At 32.8% G+C, this 19,336-nt stretch overlaps 1 protein-coding gene across 10 annotated transcripts in view; it reads left to right on the forward strand.

Moving 5' to 3' along the window:
- Positions 1-19,336, forward strand: part of USP15 (ubiquitin specific peptidase 15) — a 118,967-nt gene that overhangs the window by 90,900 nt on the left and 8,731 nt on the right. For 3 of the 10 annotated variants that reach the window (XM_042947038.1, XM_042947039.1, XM_042947041.1), the window contains 11 exons: positions 7,804-7,977; positions 9,414-9,572; positions 9,652-9,876; positions 14,865-14,948; positions 15,039-15,133; positions 15,232-15,423; positions 16,330-16,445; positions 16,619-16,891; positions 17,274-17,344; positions 17,661-17,776; positions 18,394-18,543. In XM_042947038.1, coding sequence (XP_042802972.1) covers positions 7,804-7,977; positions 9,414-9,572; positions 9,652-9,876; positions 14,865-14,948; positions 15,039-15,133; positions 15,232-15,423; positions 16,330-16,445; positions 16,619-16,891; positions 17,274-17,344; positions 17,661-17,776; positions 18,394-18,543 — 1,655 coding nt within the window. The other 7 variants (XR_006204921.1, XR_006204917.1, XR_006204920.1 and 4 more) reach the window with 5 other exon arrangements.

Consider the following 19,336-nt stretch of genomic DNA (forward strand, 5'->3'; position numbering starts at 1 on the left):
CACTGAACCACACACAAAATTATGAAGAACCATTGCTTTTTCTGAAGTCCTTCATCTTGCTTGCCTAAAATAGTGGCATTCATTTCATTGTGAGCCAGTTTTGAATTATTAACAGTGTAGAGCAGATAATAATACTAAATATTACAATTGAATTCATATGCTTTAGTTCTTTAAAATAAATACAATTTATACTAAAGTTTATTAATATTATTAGAACCATTTGATTTTAGCTTGCTTCCTATAAATAATATTAAACATAAAATCACTCATTAAATAGCCTCTTACCAAAAAAAAATTTTTTTCTAGACAATTGATGCTATAGCTGAGTAGTTTGAAAACCTCACTGAAATACATCTGCCTGAAACTTGCAGTATTGTTGTTGGTATAATCATCTCAGAAACTTTCAAATTTACTTATATTAAAAATAGATCTTCCGTCTAGTTTCTGCTGATAGCTTTTAGTATGAAAATTAATGTCTTTACATAATCATGGCTTTTTTAACATTGAAATCTCTAGTTATAAGCTTTACTTACTGCCAGTAACAGGGTAGACCTTTTCACAAACTTAGAATTCTCCTTCCTCAATTTTATAGATTAGAGAAAAAAATAACACTATTTCTTTGTTAGCCCACAAAATGTTCCCCATTAGTTCTCCTATTTCCCAGAGCTTTCATAATAATTCTTTATTGAATTTAAGTATTGTATGAAGAAGAAATTTCATAGAATTTGAAAGAAAGGGTGACAGCAGGAACTTAAATTTAATTTATGTCTTAAGCATAGTGACCAGGTTAATAACATACATTACATTGTTAGAACATTATCTTTGTCCAATTCAAAAATGCAGCCTTTGAAACTATTTTATGTAAAGTTCCAATATTTTAAGTTGAGTGTATGTCAGTTCTCTCTTCTCTGACTAGTTGGGAGAGGGAAAAACAGAAGTTTTGGTTTTTTGGGGTTTTTTTAAATAAATAAATTTATTCCCACTTATATTTTACTTACCTGAATTTATTTTTTAAAGAAAGCTTGGAGGGAGATTGGAAATGAAAAGCAAAATAGAATGATTGTATATGCTTTCCCAAAATATGTGGAGAAGCTTCAGAATTGATCTCTCAAATGTAACGAGATTGGCCTTTCCTAAGGGAAAAAGTAACGAAGAATAAAATATCAGGTGTCTTAAAAATACTTCATTTTTAAAATTTACTTGATGAAGGGGCAGACTTATATTTATACTTCTTCATTGTAAAAATCTACGTCATACTTTCCTTTCTCATCCACTGTTTCATTACAGAACTAGAGCCAATGTCCCAGTATTTACAGAAATGCTTCAGAATTCAGACCTTTTTAGAATGTCTATACTGTTGTCATGACAAAGTGAAAAACGATAGCATGGCAAATCTGAAAATTCTTTATCCATCTAATATTAAAATCCAGGAAAAAAATATTGGATTATTCTAAGGTCACTTCAGGTGTAATTTTTTAAATTATAAGAAAAGAATATGGTTTCCTCATTTTAGATTGGGTTTTTATTTTTAGTATTGGTTAGTTTGAAGGTATAGCTACTTTTTTTTTAAAGGGTGTGAGTGGCATTACATTTTGATCAGTTACAGAATGAGTTACACAACTCAGAGCTTTAGGTAATCAAAAATTAAGTTTGTTTTCTTTCCTGTTCTAGTTACCGGTTTACTAAAATAGTGAGCATACATGATCACTTGAAAATTGGGCTTCTGGAGCACCTGAACAGAAAGGGAGTGGTTCATATTCAGCATTACAAAAGACAACTTTCTCTTTTTGAAGGGGATTACTTTGGCTATTTTCCAGGTACTGGGGAAATTCCAGATTCATTACAAGTTATTGGGATGGCTATTAATTATTCATTTCCTAAAATATGTTGATTACAGACTTGAGATTTGGTTATATAGTAGAACTTTATTTCACTTCATCAATTAAAAAATGATATAGAAATTTATAGTGAAATACAAAATTGAGACTCTTATGAGTCATTAATTTTTTCCAGAGAACTCTAGAAACATCAGTCTTATTGATCAGAACATATTTAACGGAAGAACTTTTTGAAAATAATGTAAGAGCAATAGGATTTGTGCATGTGTGTATAAGGAAAACTTATGTACAGAGCATTGTAGCCTTTCCAGCTAATTAAATAATGAAAGAAAATCATAACCTCACATAATATTCCAATTTTAGATGTATGGAAATTTGTAACCAGAGAGTTTTTCATAGAGAATTATTACTTTATAAAATAGTTGAATGGTATATGCATTCTTTTTAAAAATAGTTCTTCATGGTGGCAGTGGTTAAAGTTCTATATACATTGAACCATATGGCAGAATGTCCACTGGTTGAGACATTCGATTATTTAGAAGAACGCTCTTCAGAATTTTTATACCTCATTCTAGGTTGAAGATTTAGTGAGGAGTCTTGATAAAAATATATTTCCAAATACTCTTCCTTCACATGTCTTTGACTTACATGGATTTATCCTGATAGCTTGGGGCATTCACAGTAGCTGTTTTTCTTCATAAGAAAAGCCTGCCTAGGCATTACTGGGACTTTTGTTTTTTGAACTTACAGAACTTTTAGATACGTTATAGTTATATACCAGGGTGTAATTCAGTTCTCTTTAGTCTAGTGTTTTCCCACTGTTCTCAGTTTCTGTAAGGACAGCTTCCAGTCTTTCTGTCATACAAGTTTTCATTCATTCAACACACCTTTATTAAGGTATGTGTCAGGCATTGTGCTGTAGACCCTGAGGTACAAAGGTGAAATAGACATGGAGGCTGCTTTCAAAATAAGCACAGTGTAAGTGAGTTCAAGGTATAGAGTTTGCTCAGAAGAAGTAATATTAGTTCTTCCTTGAGGTGCTGAGCAAGATAAAATGTTGTAAGAGATACTGACATGAGTGTTAAAGAATAGGAATTTCTTACAGGGGAAGAACATTCTAAGAAAGGGAGGAAGAAGTACATGGCTAAGGTTCAATCTTAATACATTAAACTAAGGACTAATATGTCTTAAGACTCCTAATTCAAATTCACATTCAAGAATACTCTTATTACTTGGGGTTTCTATTTTAAATGCATATGTAAGCACAGGTAGAGAACCACAGAGCCACTTTCAGGAACAGATACTTAGTAGTCATGTCTGCTCACAAAATGACTGGCTTGCACATACCCAGGCATTCTCATTCCTCATGGATAAACCAATTTTTGATACTAACTTATGTCCTGACCTTCCAGTTAACCAACTGGTTGTTTTATCACAAAGACTAATTTAAATTAATGAATACCAAAACTCTTTAACATCTACTAAATGTGAAATTTAGTTTTTTAACTAAAGCAATTTTGCTTGTTCATTACTGTAAGTTTTTACTTACTCCTTTTTACATTAAGAATTGAGACTACTGGTACAGAATCCTTCTCTTCATTCTGTTTATTGCTTTATTTTTAACATAGTGTTTGATAAAATTCTACCAATTGTAAAAACCACTGTAGGCACCATTTGATATAAGTAAAATGTGGCTTAAGATCTGTGTTTTATTATGAGTCACATCACTTCATACTTGAACTTCAGTTTTTTTGGTGGTGAGTTGTAAGAGGTAGCTCTCCTTGAAATACTGAAGTGTTGGTATCTGTCAATGTCAGGTAGTTGAAATCTGAATTAACAAAGGTGAAGCTCAAAATGGCATATGACTTGTAGAACATCACAAAACTCATAAGTAGCCATAAAATAACATACTAATACTATTTATGTAATCCCTTTTGTTTTTACAATAGATTTATATCTGTATTCCAGGTTTTGCTAGGAGAAACCGTTTATGTTAGGAAAGGATGAGTTCTGTTCTGTTCTGCAGTTCAAGAATCATTGAGAGTGAGAAATATATCCACATAGGTGCATAAAACGTGTGATTTCAGGTCCATATTATGTCACTCAATAAAGTATCTTACATGTTAAAAGGAGAAATTCCCTTTGTCTGTATATGTCTTAAGAAAGGAATTATTTTGGGACAGTCCCAATCAGATGGAAAAGTGATACTTGTTATAGCAGAGGAATCTTTGAGAGAGATGCTTCAGAACTATGGTTATTGTTGTTTTTATTATTGAACTAACCAAAATCTTTATTCTTTAAAACACCGTATTTAATGGCAACTAGTCCAAATGTCCAGTTTTCTTGTATTTGTCAAAGATGTTCATTCTTCTAAGATAGCCCCATGTTAAAAGATAGAATGAATTGTATAAATTATAACTCAAACTGCAGTATGACCAATATTAAGAAACTACCTTCTTTCTTCTGCCACGGTGATGGCATTGAATACTGACAACACTTGAGGCATGGAAATACTTTAGTTGTTTGACCTGTATTCTAATTATACCTTGAAATTTATACCAAAAATTAAAAGAGAACTTTTAGTATTTTAGGTGGTCTTTATACTACTCCAAGAATATAATGATTCCCAGAATAATAATTTCAAGGTGAGGGAGAAAAGTATTGTATTTTACAATATGAGAAAGAAAAGTCTGACATCAGTTTCAGTTTTTAAACTACTATGATATGTGCATTAGTAGAACACTTAAACTGTCTATTGAATTTCTGTATTTATATATGTTTGTATAAATTTTTAGAAAAATGTAGCTTGTGAGTTTCTTAACACAGTATGTTCTGGTGTACATCTGAAACTAATGTAACATTGTGTGTCAACTATACTTAAATTTTTTAAAAATTATGTTTAACAAATAGAATGCTTTTTTTTAATTTAAACATAAGGGTTACCTCAAAATATATTGGTTATGATATCTTGATAAGTAATACAAGCACTTATTAAAACTGTGTTTTGTTTTTAGTTTGTTAATGTTCAATTATAGTCATCTTCAAAATGGCTTGTGTCACTTTGAAAATAATCATTGGTCTCTGTATCAACGACTTTAAAAAAAAATCCAAGCAGAGACCCACTACAAAGTAGATAGTGAATTGAATGAAAGTTAAAAGGATGGGAAAGTTTTTTGGTGTTTGCTTGTTTGTATGTTTCAGTTTATTTATTTTACATAATCTCTACTGTGGGGCTCAGGCTCACAACCCTGAGATCAAGAGTCACACAAAAGCATGGGCAAGTTTTTAATAGGTGCTGTCCTTCTTTTGGTTTATATAATTTAAACCAAGTGATTTAAACCATTAAATCAGGTAGAAGTGCTTGATGAAGTTTTTGAGATTATCCATTACCAGCTAATATATTTTTGCCTCCCTAAGTAATAATTCATTCAAGAAAAATTTGCTCTGTGCCAAACATTGAAGGAAAAGATTTAAAAAGCCAAAAGGATAAAAACATTTGTATATATAGGCAAAAACATGTTTTGTTAAACGTGTGTTTATTGTACACATACTGAGTGCTGGAGATATACATATAATTGATATTATGGTTCCTGCTCTCATGAAGGTCACAGTCCATTTGGCAAGACAGATAAACTAAAATTAAAGTTACATTATATTAGGAGATAAGTGGTGTAGTACAAGTGAGCATTATGCAATATGGAAACATACCAAAGGAAACATTAGAAGGAAATCTAGGAATACTTCCCAGACAGGATACCTGAATCTAGATGGTTTAGTAGAAGTTAATAGAACAAAGAAGGTGTATTTCACATAGATGGGATGGATTGATGTTGCAAATTTAAGAGTGAGAGAATACATGGAGGTCAATGAACTTCAAGTAATTAAGTGAGGCTAGGATAGAGTCACATAAAGGTATTAGCAAGATAAGAGGCCACATAGGTGGGCAAAAGACAGACTCTTCTCAAAAATTGAGATTTCAATCTGAAATTGCCATTATTTTTAGCATGAAAGTGATATACATTTTAGAAAAATCACTCCGGATGCTACTGGAAAGCTACAGATTTTAAATTATATTTGGAAGTTCTTTGCAAGATAAGGATACATAGAATTAAGTGAAAACAAAGTTCAAAAATTATTCACATCTGTACAACTTGGTTCTTAGTTTGGTAAAACCATAAATTAGGTTCTTTGTATAATTGTGTTACATTAGTAGAATATCATATTCTTAGTATAACCCTGAACTGATCAAATACAAGGATTTGAAAGCTGATAATTGTTGGAAATGCTGTCTGACTTCCCCTTTGCCTCATTGACTATGTAGTGTTCATCCTGTTTGTATTAAATCAGATGATACTACTAAGTGGTGGCATTTAATGTAGCCATGGTGTATTCTGGGTTGCCTGACCCTACCTCTAGTGCTGGGTTTATAGTTAAAAGAACATATAATGCCAAAGGAAAAGAGAATGAATCTCAAAAGCTGTGTAAGATTTTGAGAGGTTGACATGTAAAAGGAGTTCAGAAGTTGGAAAGTATCCTTTCCTGAATCGCCTCCTACACTGTAATCTACCTTTATCTTCCTCTTGCTCACATAAAATTTGATATCTGCTGAAAATGGCTTGTAAATGACACTAAGGTCTATATAGTCCACTCTAAACATTTTTATTTGCTTTCATTGCCTAAGAATTAATTATATAATACAAATTCCATGATATTATAAACAATTTCCCTTTTGCCTTATTATAGGTACTAGACTACCAATTTGAGCAGTATTATTTTTATTACATTGAAAATACCAAAATAGATGTTATGGTTACTTAAGTAAACCTAAATTAATTCATAATTGAAACCACAAAACAGAACATCATAATTTATTTCAAAAAATCAAATATGCTTAATTTTGAAGTTTTAGTCAAACAGTACATGGTATATAGACATAGTTTATGGCATGCCAGTTATTGGCATGAACCCAGCAGGTTGAACTTTTCATAGCTACCAAGACTGTTTAATCCCAGACTATTAACCTAAATGAGTGGTAAGCAAGCTGTGAAAAACTGACTCCCAAGACAAATGTCTTCCTGCAGTAAAAATAAAGAAAAGTATATGTCAGTCATTACATATTCTATTTAATGACTCTAGACATCTAATTCATAAAGTAATATTGGATTCTTAATAAAGAATAATAACACTGGGTTCAAATTATATGGTATTATCAACTTAAAATTATTCTATCTTGAGATAAAGTGTTACGGAAAAACTGTACTTCTGTCATCTATTTTATTTTAACTCCTAAATTATTTCATTCTGAATAGAAAGGAGATGGAGAATTAACTAATTCATAGTTTTAATCTTGCCAAAAAGGAAAATTGAATTGTCATGATACTGAAGAACTGGAGGAAGTAAGAACACACTTAGCCAGAGTTCACATAACAAAAGTTAAGTTTCCTCAGGCTCAGCGAATCTGTACTGTCCCTTCTAAAATTGGTTGACCAAATGGAAAATGTAAAGGCTGCTCTTTCATAAGGAATTGACAATGGAAGCAATAAATACCTCTTTAAAGTTAATTTCTTGCTTGCACTCTATCTCAGTTTTTACCTACTCAGGCTAATTTGCAGGTGCCTGGGATGAGTAGACAAACCATAATTTCTACCAATCAAGTAAAAGAAGGAAAGAAAACTCTGAGCTTCTCTCCCAGTTAACAGGTAGTTTGCTGTGGTTAAAATTAATGCAGATTTTACAGCAACAAATAATAGCATTTTCATTTATTATAAGTAATTGATTTGAAATTTGGGAAATGAATAGTTGAGTGCATCATTTGAGTGTTCATTTGACCAGTTATTTATTAGTTCATGAGGCCATCATTTAAATTTTTCTCTATATATTATGGCAAGTCCGTTTGTTTCTCTCTTCATTTTACATGTTTAACCTGTGATTACTTTTACTTGAAAATGTGTTTTATTCTTTGCAGTGTTTGAGCAACACTCCTCCACTTACTGAATATTTCCTCAATGATAAGTATCAAGAAGAACTCAATTTTGACAATCCCTTAGGAATGAGAGGTGAAATAGCTAAATCTTATGCTGAATTGATCAAACAAATGTGGTCTGGAAAATTTAGCTATGTCACGCCAAGAGCCTTTAAGGTTAGTATGGTTAATACATTTTCGTTAGGGCTATATGACCCCCAGAACAAAAATGTGTTCTTTGGGGGAAGCAGTGAAAAATCATAGCTGTTACATTGGCTTATGGCCCTCCATAGGGACCTAGCACAAATAGAAAGATACACAGTATATCAGTGCTGTTCAATTTTCTGGGTGGGAGGTGGGGTGGACGATTACTTTAAAATGTCTAAAAAATCTCTGGGAGATGGGGAGGGAAATATTGAAATAAAGATTGGAAAACACTGTTATGGTACAAAATGACAAGAAAGAGACAGCAGAGCATAGGCAGGTTGCTTTATAATAAATACATATATGAGAAACCTACATAAATTTATTTATACAAATGTAAAGGCTAAATTTGGGCATGTCATTGAAGTCTAAGCACTCAGGTTATTTTGAGAGTCCTTGTAAATTTGAAAAATTATTAAAATGAAACTATATAACCAGCGCTAAATATGAATTACTTTCAATATAATCCTTACACTTTTAAGTTCATTCTTTTTTGTGAAGTGGTTTCTTAGAACCAATAAAACTTTAATTTGTCATTCAAATAAGAATGAAATTTAGTTTTATATAGTTAAAAGAGTTTTACTATTTATTTACAGGTGAGATCTATGGGAAATTTTAAACTTAAAAGAGAATAAGAAGCTCTCAGCTTTCAGCCATTTTTTAATATACACAAATGACGCTCATATAGGACATCTGCTAAGCAATATTTTATTAACTGTATACTAGTTCCTAAAACATAAAAACAACAAATCAAAATACTCCTGTATTTATCTTAACTTTCTAAGCTTTGAACAAGCTAGTTTAGACAAACTATTTCTCATTCCTTACCCAGGATTCTAGTTAGTTTCATTTTGCCAGCTATTCTCTTTTAAAATTATGTGTAAACAGGCTCTTGATATCTGACTTTTCCTTTCACATTTCTTTTCAGTCTTATAAAAAAATAGTACTGCAAAGACTAGGAAAATTATATATGAACACAAACATTCCTTTTACCTCTGGAATTTACCCTCTTTTTTATACACAGAAAGTAAAGGAGAGCGTTGTAATTTTTTCTAGTGACCCAGAGATATTATTGAATTTTAATAAGTTTGAGTATTTCCAAATCCTTTGTACAAAACTCTACCATATTTTCTCCTTGTTATTTCCTCAGGTCAACATTTCTACATTAGAGATTAGTTATAATTTTAAAAATGTTTTTAGATATGTAATTATCTGTATGTACTTATGTGTCTGTAGTTACCATATCTGCAAATGACTGCCAAAGTGCCACAAGTTGTTTTGAGGGTTACAAATAGATTGTAACAGAGTCAGTGAATTCACAAATATAAAATCCATAAATAATGAGAATCATATTTGTTTTAATCAATTTTGTCCCCGTAACTGATTTTGTATTTTTGCTTTTCTTGCAGACGCAAGTAGGACGTTTTGCACCTCAGTTCTCTGGATACCAGCAGCAGGACTGTCAAGAGCTATTAGCTTTCCTATTAGATGGACTGCATGAGGATTTGAATCGAATTAGGAAAAAACCATATATACAGTTAAAAGATGCTGATGGAAGGCCAGATAAGGTAAATTTAATAATATCATTGTCACCATTGTTACAGTAATGTGATATTTCTGTGTAATATGTGTCTGTTTTTCTTACAGATAGTTGCTGAAGAAGCCTGGGAAAACCATTTAAAAAGAAATGATTCTATCATAGTAGATATATTTCACGGCCTTTTTAAATCAACTTTAGTTTGTCCTGAATGTGCTAAGATTTCAGTAACATTTGATCCTTTTTGTTACTTGACACTTCCATTGCCCATGAAAAAAGAACGTACTTTGGAAGTTTATTTGGTTAGAATGGATCCACTTACCAAACCTATGCAGGTAGGTCATGATTGTTTTCTTTGCCTTTGTTGCTTTTATTAAAACTTAGTGTCGAGGGGCGCCTATGTGGCTCAGTTGGTCTAGTGTCTGACTCTTGATTTCAGTTCAGGTCATGATCCCAGGGTCGTGGGATCAAGCCCCATGTCAGACTCCACACTAAGCTTGGAGCCTGATTAAGACTCTGTCTCTTTCTATCCTGCCCCTCTTCCACACTCGCATGCACTCTGTCTCTCTCTCTAAAATTAAAAAAACAAAACAAAAACTTAAGTGTTGAGACCTTGTGTCTCAAGCACAATTCAATAATTAAGTTTATATATGTAAGAGATTTTATAAGCTAAATACTTTGGAAATTAATACACCTTTTTAGAATCGTGAAAGGCTGAGGGATGTGTAAAGTATCATTATTTGTAAAAATAAAATTCTCAAAGGCTTTTTCTTACAAAAGAAAAAATGAGAGGTTCAATTTTGCAATGTTATGATAAATAGTTTTCCTATTTTCCAACTTTAATGTTAATTGTAATTTTTTTTCTAGTGTCTTTTGAAAATAAAACTAATAGTACACATTTTGATTCATGTTATGATAATGGTATATTTAAATACCTGTAATTTTTAGTCATCTTAACAACTTGGAGGAGAAATAGAAATTTAGTTGGGCTGGGATGCCTGGGTATGCCTGGGTGGCTCAGTCGGCTAAGCGTCCAACTCTTGATTTTGGCTCAAGTCATGATCTCACAGTCATGAGATTGAACACCACATCGAGCCCCATACTGGACATGGAGCCTGCTTAAGATTCTCTTTCTCTCCCTTCCCCTTTCACCCCTCTCCTTCTCTCTCTCAAAAAAAATAAATAAAAAATTTTTAAAAAGGGGGGCACCTGGCTGGCTCAGTTGGTTAAGCGTCCGACTTCAGCTCAGGTCCTGATGTCACCATTCACGAGTTCAGGCCCTGCATTGGGCTCTGTGCTGATAGCATGGAGCCTGGAACCTGCTTTGAGTTCTGTGTGTCTCTCTTTTTCTGCCCCTCCCCCACTCATGCTCTCTCTCAAAAATAAGTAAACATTAAAAAAAAATTAAAGTAATTTAGTTCAGCTATAAATACTTGCTTCAATAATGTTCTAATCTTCTAACAGTTTGGAGTATCAAACACTGGTTATTCAATTCAAGAGCCCTGAAAAAGGCCTTAATATCAGTTGTCAGCCTGATTCCATTGCCTAGTATTATAGGATTATTTTTAAAATTTGTGAAGCAAAGCACTATATTTCCGCCCTTTATTAATCCTTTTCTGACACATGACCCACCCTAACAAAAGTAGTTCCTTCCTCTTCTACCTTCAGTTCCCCTAAAATTCTCTTCCCGCACTTAACCAAATTTCCCTATAACTTTGGTTTACTTAATCATTTCTCTGCTAGACCATAAGTTCTACTGCAGAAATGCATTCCTAATGGAGAAATATTCAAAAATTCTATTCATTCAAATATGTGTTGGACACCTAGTGAGAGTGTAAAGCTCTGTTGGGCAAACGGTTCTGGAGGCTAGAAGTCTTACGATCAAGAGTGCCAGCATGGTTGGTTTCTAGTGCAGACTCTGTCTTGTCCTCACTGTGTTTACATAGAGAGACCACATGCATGCACATAATCTGTAAGGGCACCCACCTTTTTGATCTCATCTAAACTTTCTAAAAGCCCCATCTCCAAAGGCTATTACATTGGTGGTCAGGGCTTCAACATATAAATTTTAAGGGGACACAATTCAGCTAATAACAATGTCATGAAATCGATATGAAACATTTGCTTTTAACGCATTTACAATCTTACCATTAATTTAGTCAAAGTGTTTGGTTTTACTGTTGGCAAGGGCACAGTAAATGAAGTGTTCATCATAAAAGTACAGTCCTTTCATTCAAAGTAATTAAAGTGTGGTGGAGACTAGTCATGTATTCAGTTGTAGGAATTCCCCCTATTTCTTTTGCTGCTGCTTTTGTGTTTCCTTCCTGAAGTCAATGAGCCTGATGCCCTCGTGTCAATATTTCATTCAGTAGTACTAAGAATGTTAAGGAGGGCCAGTAAAGACCCGCTTTTATTTTTGACTGGGGGAGATGTGTTCACATTTCTAAAATCACATCCTTTAATAAGTATAAAATTAACATTCTTTTCAATGGAGGGAAACCATGGCAATGCTAAACTACACCCTTACCTCTCTAGTTTGTAAGTTTACAAGTATATGCCAAAGAGTATAGTGGAATGAGAGAGCAGCATAAAACAATAAGTAAAAATTGATCACAACAAAAGAATATACTCTTTCTCCACAGTACATTTGTTAAAGACTGTACTCTCCCATGCCAATAATATAATCTATATTACGTAGAGACAGATTGCATTCAAATTACACAGTAGCCCAGAGGCATGTATTGGATATTCTTCCATGATTTGGATTTTAAATTATTTTTCCAGCAATATTAATTTCATTAGTATACCTCTTTTCTCACTTGATTTTTTTTCTCACCAAAAGTACGGATTTGTAGAGGTTGGAGTCATGGTCAGCACAGAAGAATTGGGAGGTTTTTTTCCAGTTGGAGGCTGTAACAACTCAAATACAAAATGATAGCCTCATTAACAATGTGCTTTAACCAGCTGAAGAGGAAAGGGAAATTAGCTGAGTTAACCTACTTGATGAGTTTTCCCATCACCGAAGTTGATTTAGGTCATAGAAGTTTATTAGTAATTGTATTGAACATGTATTACGTATTGGAACTTAAGATTCTGCAAAGTGCTAGAAATACAAAAGTGTTCCTGTTTCTTGTTCCCAAGAAGTTTGTCATGCAGTGTGAAAAGTGCTATGATAAGGTACTTTAGGAGTATATAGAAGGAGTGACATACCCAAACTGGTAATAATGCCGGTGTTGAATCCTTAAGGATGATTAGGATTTAAACAAGTGAAAGCTGAAAATAAAGGTATTGTAGACCAAGAGATTGGCATATACAAAGAGCTAAAGGTGAAAGAGGACATGTCCCACTTCTGGAAATTATAAGTAGATAATATGGTAAGTGCTCACAAAGAATTTTGACACCATGATAGGAAGTTGGACTTCATCTTAAAAGCTAGGGCACCCATCGAAGGTTACTAAACAGATTTGTATTAGAGAAAGAAGATTCAAGCTAGTACAAAGATTGGATTGGAAAAGCTTAGGTCAGATGTACTAAGACCATGTAAGAGGTTTTTGCAGTGATCAGATGACAAATGAAAAGCGCTTGAACTCTTAATATTAGTGTCAGGATGGCAGTTTGAAGAACCAGTTGAGTATAAGAAACAAAAATGTTTACAAGTATACAAAGATGATGCCAAGCTTACTGGGTTGTAAAACTGAGGAAATAGTGGTGTTATTTATTTTAATGGGATATATAAGAAGAAAGATTTAGGAAGAAACCTGTTTTAATATTGGATATGTTGACCTAATAATGACTTAAATCATGTGTAGTCCTGGACGTGCTGAAATGCATGAAGAAAATTTAGGTAGAGTTTTCATTAGGTGTTGAGTTTATGTATCTAGACTAGAGAAGAGATGTCTGTTCTTGAGATAGAAATTGGGTAATGAGGTCTATGAAAATGATAGTGAATATCTTAGAAGGATGAGATCCCCAAGGCTAGGATGACCTTATAATCTATCACCTAAACCAGAACTCTTAAAAATAAAAGGGGCCAGGGGCGCCTGGGTGGCGCAGTCGGTTGAGCGTCCGACTTCAGCCAGGTCACGATCTCGCGGTCCGTGAGTTCGAGCCCCGCGTCAGGCTCTGGGCTGATGGCTCGGAGCCTGGAGCCTGTTTCCGATTCTGTGTCTCCCTCTCTCTCTGCCCCTCCCCCGTTCATGCTCTGTCTCTCTCTGTCCCAAAATTAAAAATAAAAAACGTTGAAAAAAAAATTTAAAAAAAAAAAAAAATAAATAAAAATAAAATAAAAGGGGCCATTATTAATAATTAGTCAAGGACAGCAGACTAAATCAGGACTGGCCAAAGTAAACTGGGATATATTATCACAGTCTCTAAAGAGAGCCTATAGAATTCAGAAGAGGGCTAGGGTCAAACTCTAACAGGGTTTGACAACCTTGGTTACAGTTTAAATAAAGAGATGAAGACAAAAGCCACGAATGGATTGATAAGTGAATGGGAAGTGAGGAAGTTAAGATAGTCCATGTAGACATTACTTTTAACAATGTTATTTAGAAAGCAGAGGAGAAAGATAATTAGAGGGGAATTTTTAGAGGGAAAGCAATGAGGGACTGGTTTCCTTTTTTTTTTTTTTTTTTTTTTTTTTTTGAGAGATTTGTAAATTATATGGTAACTGAGAGAAAAAGCAAATAAGAGATGCACAGAATTTCTGGCAACTGTTGAAGGATCTGTTGAGAGTTGGACATTATGAATTTGTAGCAAACCAGTCTCTAAAGTTGGTCAGGTTCCTCCAGCATATCCAAACAGCTCTAAGAAAGTATAGCAAGAATAAAACTGAATAACAAAATAAAGGTTTTGCAATAGAGTAGTTGAAGTGATGAATCAATCATATGGGATCTGGATGGAAAGTGTATGAAGACAGTAGGAAGCTGGTAAACTTGGAGAAAATTGGGAATTAAAAGGACTAGAGCTCTAAATGCAAGCCAAGAATAGGAAAAAATGAATTTCCAGGAAAATTAAGTAGTGGTTGGTTAGTCAGTAGTATGAAAAGAGTTTAAGATATCAGAGGTGAAGCCAGTTTATGACAAGGTGCAAGAAGTGAACTCCAGTTGAAAGTAAGTGTGTGTCTTTGTATCAAAGAGCCAAGAAACAGTAAGGCTAAGATAAATTATCCCAATGAAAAATGGTGGCGAGGATGACGGCAGGATTGGAGACAGACACTGTAAGCCAAATACCAGGCGAATGTGAGGAAGTCACATGAGGTCATTTCCAACTACTGAATATTTTTTCCAAAGTAATCAATTCATTATAATTTTTTGTTTTTTAGTACAAAGTGGTTGTCCCCAAAATTGGAAACATACTTGATCTTTGTACAGCATTGTCTGCTTTGTCAGGAGTACCTGCAGATAAGGTAAGATGTTTCTGGGTTTGAAGTATGTAAGTTGGAGTTGAGTTTTTCAGTGATGTAAAACCAGATTAATAGAAATTTATTTCCTTTTAGATGATAGTTACTGATATATACAATCATAGATTTCACAGAATATTCGCTATGGATGAAAACCTTAGTAGTATTATGGAACGGGATGATATTTATGTGTAAGTATAAAATTCATTGTGCAAAATATTACTTGGGAAAAATTCAGAGGAAATAACGTAAAAGTTTTCAGAGTTTATGGTCAGTTTTGTCCTTACAGGTTTGAAATTAATATCAATAGGACAGAAGATACAGAGCATGTGATTATTCCTGTTTGCCTAAGAGAAAAATTTAGACACTCAAGTTATACCCACCATACTGGTTCCTCACTTTTTGGTCAGCCTTTTCTTATGGCTGTACCACGAAACAACACTGAAGATAAACTCTATAATCTCCTGCTTTTGAGAATGTGGTAAGTGTCAGACAGTTCTTCATTGACAAAACAATAAAATAGTTAATAAAAAATATGCAGCATACTATCAGAATATAATTTGATAAACCTATATTATCTCAACTTGGTTTAAACAGGTAGCAACTTAAAAAATCAAATTATAGTTTAATTTTGTCTCTTAATCATGTAAAACACATTACTGAGGTAATTTCAAACCCTGAAAGTGAATTCTTTTAGCTGTTTTACACCGCAAGTTTACAGTTGGAAGAAAATAGGAACTTGTCATATCAGCACTGTGAAATTAAAACAAATTTCAGATATTTCATTTTGTTAAACACATTGCTAGTTTAAGAACTCCTACTGATGGTTTTATTTAAAAGGATAAACGTTCATGCTTGATAGTATTTTAAGGCAACCCCTTTTTTGTCTTCCTAAAACCTTGATTTGAATTATAATATAATCAAGACTTCCATTTGATCCCTTTTATTTTATCATTTTTAACTGACATATATAGTATTCTTTCTTGCATACCTCTTTGAATTGTTACAATCCCAGAACCCATACGTAAAGATCATATTATAGAGTTATAAGTAATCTTGGCAATAATACATATCATCTAAATGTGGATATTTATATAATAATTTTTTTAAGTCAAGAAATTATTTGCCACAAACTTTGAACATAGAAAGATGTTAAAACCCTAGAAGTAACAAATTGCTGTCTTTCTTTTTATATAGACAACCAAAACAGAAATGATTAGTCACTTGCACTTATGGTGCTAGATCCTGAGTTTGAATTTATCCTTGAATGTAGTATAAGACCAGCATTACTCCATTAAAAAGTTATGTTTCACTGAAGGAATGGAAAATGTTTTTTTAAGGTTTCTACCTTCATAGAACTTAAATTTGATTTCTGATTTTATTTAAGCCGATATGTCAAAATATCTACTGAAACCGAAGAAACCGAAGGATCCCTACACTGCTGTAAGGACCAAAATATTAATGGGAACGGCCCAAATGGGATACATGAAGAAGGCTCACCAAGTAAGACTTTCCTGTTAAATTATAACACCTTTCACTTGGATTATTGCCTCAGAAAAAAAGAAGATGGGGATTAAGGAACTGAAAAATATCTTCAAGCTGGGAAAAATAATGTTAATATTAATTTTGAAATGTAGCATTGGGTTTATTTAAAGACTTCTAATGTCTAAAATTAGGTGAGATGGAAACAGATGAACCAGATGATGAATCCAGCCAGGATCAAGAACTTCCCTCCGAGAATGAAAACAGTCAGTCTGAAGATTCAGTTGGAGGAGATAATGATTCTGAAAATGGATTATGTACTGAGGAAACTTGTAAAAGTCAACTCACGGGACACAAAAAAAGACTATTTACATTCCAGTTCAACAATTTAGGCAATACTGATATCAACTACATCAAAGATGACACCAGGCATATAAGATTTGACGAGAGGCAGCTTAGACTAGATGGTAAGTGTGAAAAATGGCTTGAACACTGAACTTGAGCAAACCATGTTTTTTTTTAGGTGAAAACTATGAAATTCAACAGTCATGGGAAATAACCTTTACCTATTTGTATAAAATCTTGAATGAAAAGTCTTAATTTCTAAGTATATTAAACACATCACTGTTTATTAAATGGGGGTTGGACTTATTCTTAAGTCTTGTATCTTTTTTCTTTAACTGCTTAAATATTTTAATGGCTTGGAAACAGCAATTTATCCTGATCACCTAGTGCAAGTAGAAAAGATGGCTATTTGTTTATTCTGGTATATATCTTAATATTAAAATATGTTGATTTTAACATGAAAGCATATTAAGTTTTAAAGGAGAAATATGTTTTCCATCTTAGAAAGATCTTTTCTTGCTTTGGATTGGGATCCTGATTTGAAAAAAAGATATTTTGATGAAAATGCCGCTGAGGTAAGTCATCGTTCATTCCCATGTTGATCATACTGTTTTGTTACACTCTTTGCTGCTACCAGATGTGTTTATTTTGCTGGTTATAGACTAGAAAAGGCTTGTTGGTTTCGAACATGCTTTCTATTAACAGTTTCAATCATCCATGTAGGTGTGTAATCATAAGTTTTTTAGACGTATGTAAATCTCAGCTGAAAAAAGCTTTATAATTCTTCTGAGAAAGTTTAGGAGTTTTTCATTACTATTCATAGTAAGATGGTATCACTAAAATGAGTTTTGTTTCATTTGTTCTCTTAACTCAAGAAATACTTCTCTTTAGGATTTTGAAAAACATGAAAGTGTGGAATATAAACCTCCTAAAAAACCCTTTGTGAAATTAAAAGATTGCATTGAGCTTTTTACAACAAAAGAAAAGCTAGGTGCTGAAGATCCCTGGTAAGAGACAAAGTTAAAAAATGTTTCTAATTATGTTTTAAGGATTTATACTAAGGTATGTGCTATATATCAAGTTGAAAAAGTACTGAATTCCCTTTGATAATTTAAATAATAAGCATTTCTTTATATGATAATAGTCTGTTAAAAGTGATTAAAATGTCTTTAAAAATATTACAATGTTAAGCTCTAATCTCATTACTGTATTCTCTCTAATAGCTGTTTCACTATGGATAATTAATTTTAGTTACTTTTTCCCAAGAATTTTTTTGCTGTGCAGCCATTTTGATAGAAACCTTTTTAGGAAAGTCATACGTTTTGTGGTGCTTTAATTCCATTAGAGCCCAGAAGTATTAAGATTTTCTAATGCTTATTTCTCAACATAGTTCTGTGTTCTTTTAGCATACTAAAATGTAAATAATCTAGCCTTCATCATTTCTTTGATACCTATTTACATACTAATTTATCTCATTATCTGATTTTTTTGAAGATAAAAATGATAAAGGAGTTTATCAGTCTGGTATATATTAGGTGTACTGAATAAAAGAACTTTCCAAACATTTTTTAATTATTATTTTCATTACCTCTATCAAGCTTTAAAGATTTCTCTTTATTTTTAGGTATTGTCCAAATTGTAAAGAACATCAGCAAGCCACAAAGAAATTGGATTTATGGTCCCTGCCTCCAGTACTTGTGGTACATCTCAAACGATTTTCTTATAGTCGATACATGAGAGACAAATTGGATACATTAGTTGATTTTCCCATCAAGTAAGTTTTGATTGTGCTTTATCAGCATTGGACAGCTGTAGGTTTTTATAAACATAAGGTAGCATCAGATCCAGTATTTGTGAGTCATTCTAGCAGTTTGTAAGGATCAGTAACAATTTTATTCCTTTTTAGATATTTTTCAAAGTACAAAAAGAAAATACACCTTTTTGAACAACGAAATAAAAGTAATTTTATGTTACGTTATCATACGGGTTCATTGGCCCTGTTTATATATCTAAGATACTCTGTGGGATTTTAGTGATTTTGTTTTTCCTAGGAATTATTTCATCATTAATCATCAGTTATTCCTTGGTATGCTTTTTAAAGAAGACTGGAATAATGTGAAACAGAATAATGTAATTGCTTAAAAAGATGGCACAGTAGTGTAATCACTCATTCCTGTTGTGTCATACTTCAGTTTATTTATCGCATTGTCCAGAGTATTACATCACTTTTTTAAAAAGTCTGGAGACAGCATCTCTGTAGTCTTTTTTTTTTTTTTTTTTTAAGCTTTCACTAAATTTAATAGAGCATTCACAAGGACAAAAATGAAATAGTGTATTCTCATTCACGTGGTCCAGGAAGGACTTCATCACATAACATTTTGCAGCAATAACTTGGCACTCTCCCATTTTGCTAAAAGAAAATCGATAGTATTCTTTTATATTTTATGATATTTATGCACCACAAGTTTGAGACAGTTAATAAGTAGACAACTGCCATAGGCAGGTGTATGTACTAGATGACTGGAAGTAAATAGATTATGTAATATTGAAAACATTCTTTGGATTGC

Source organism: Panthera leo, chromosome B4 (genome assembly GCF_018350215.1).
Source record: "Panthera leo isolate Ple1 chromosome B4, P.leo_Ple1_pat1.1, whole genome shotgun sequence".
NCBI classification, from domain to species: domain Eukaryota; kingdom Metazoa; phylum Chordata; class Mammalia; order Carnivora; family Felidae; genus Panthera; species Panthera leo.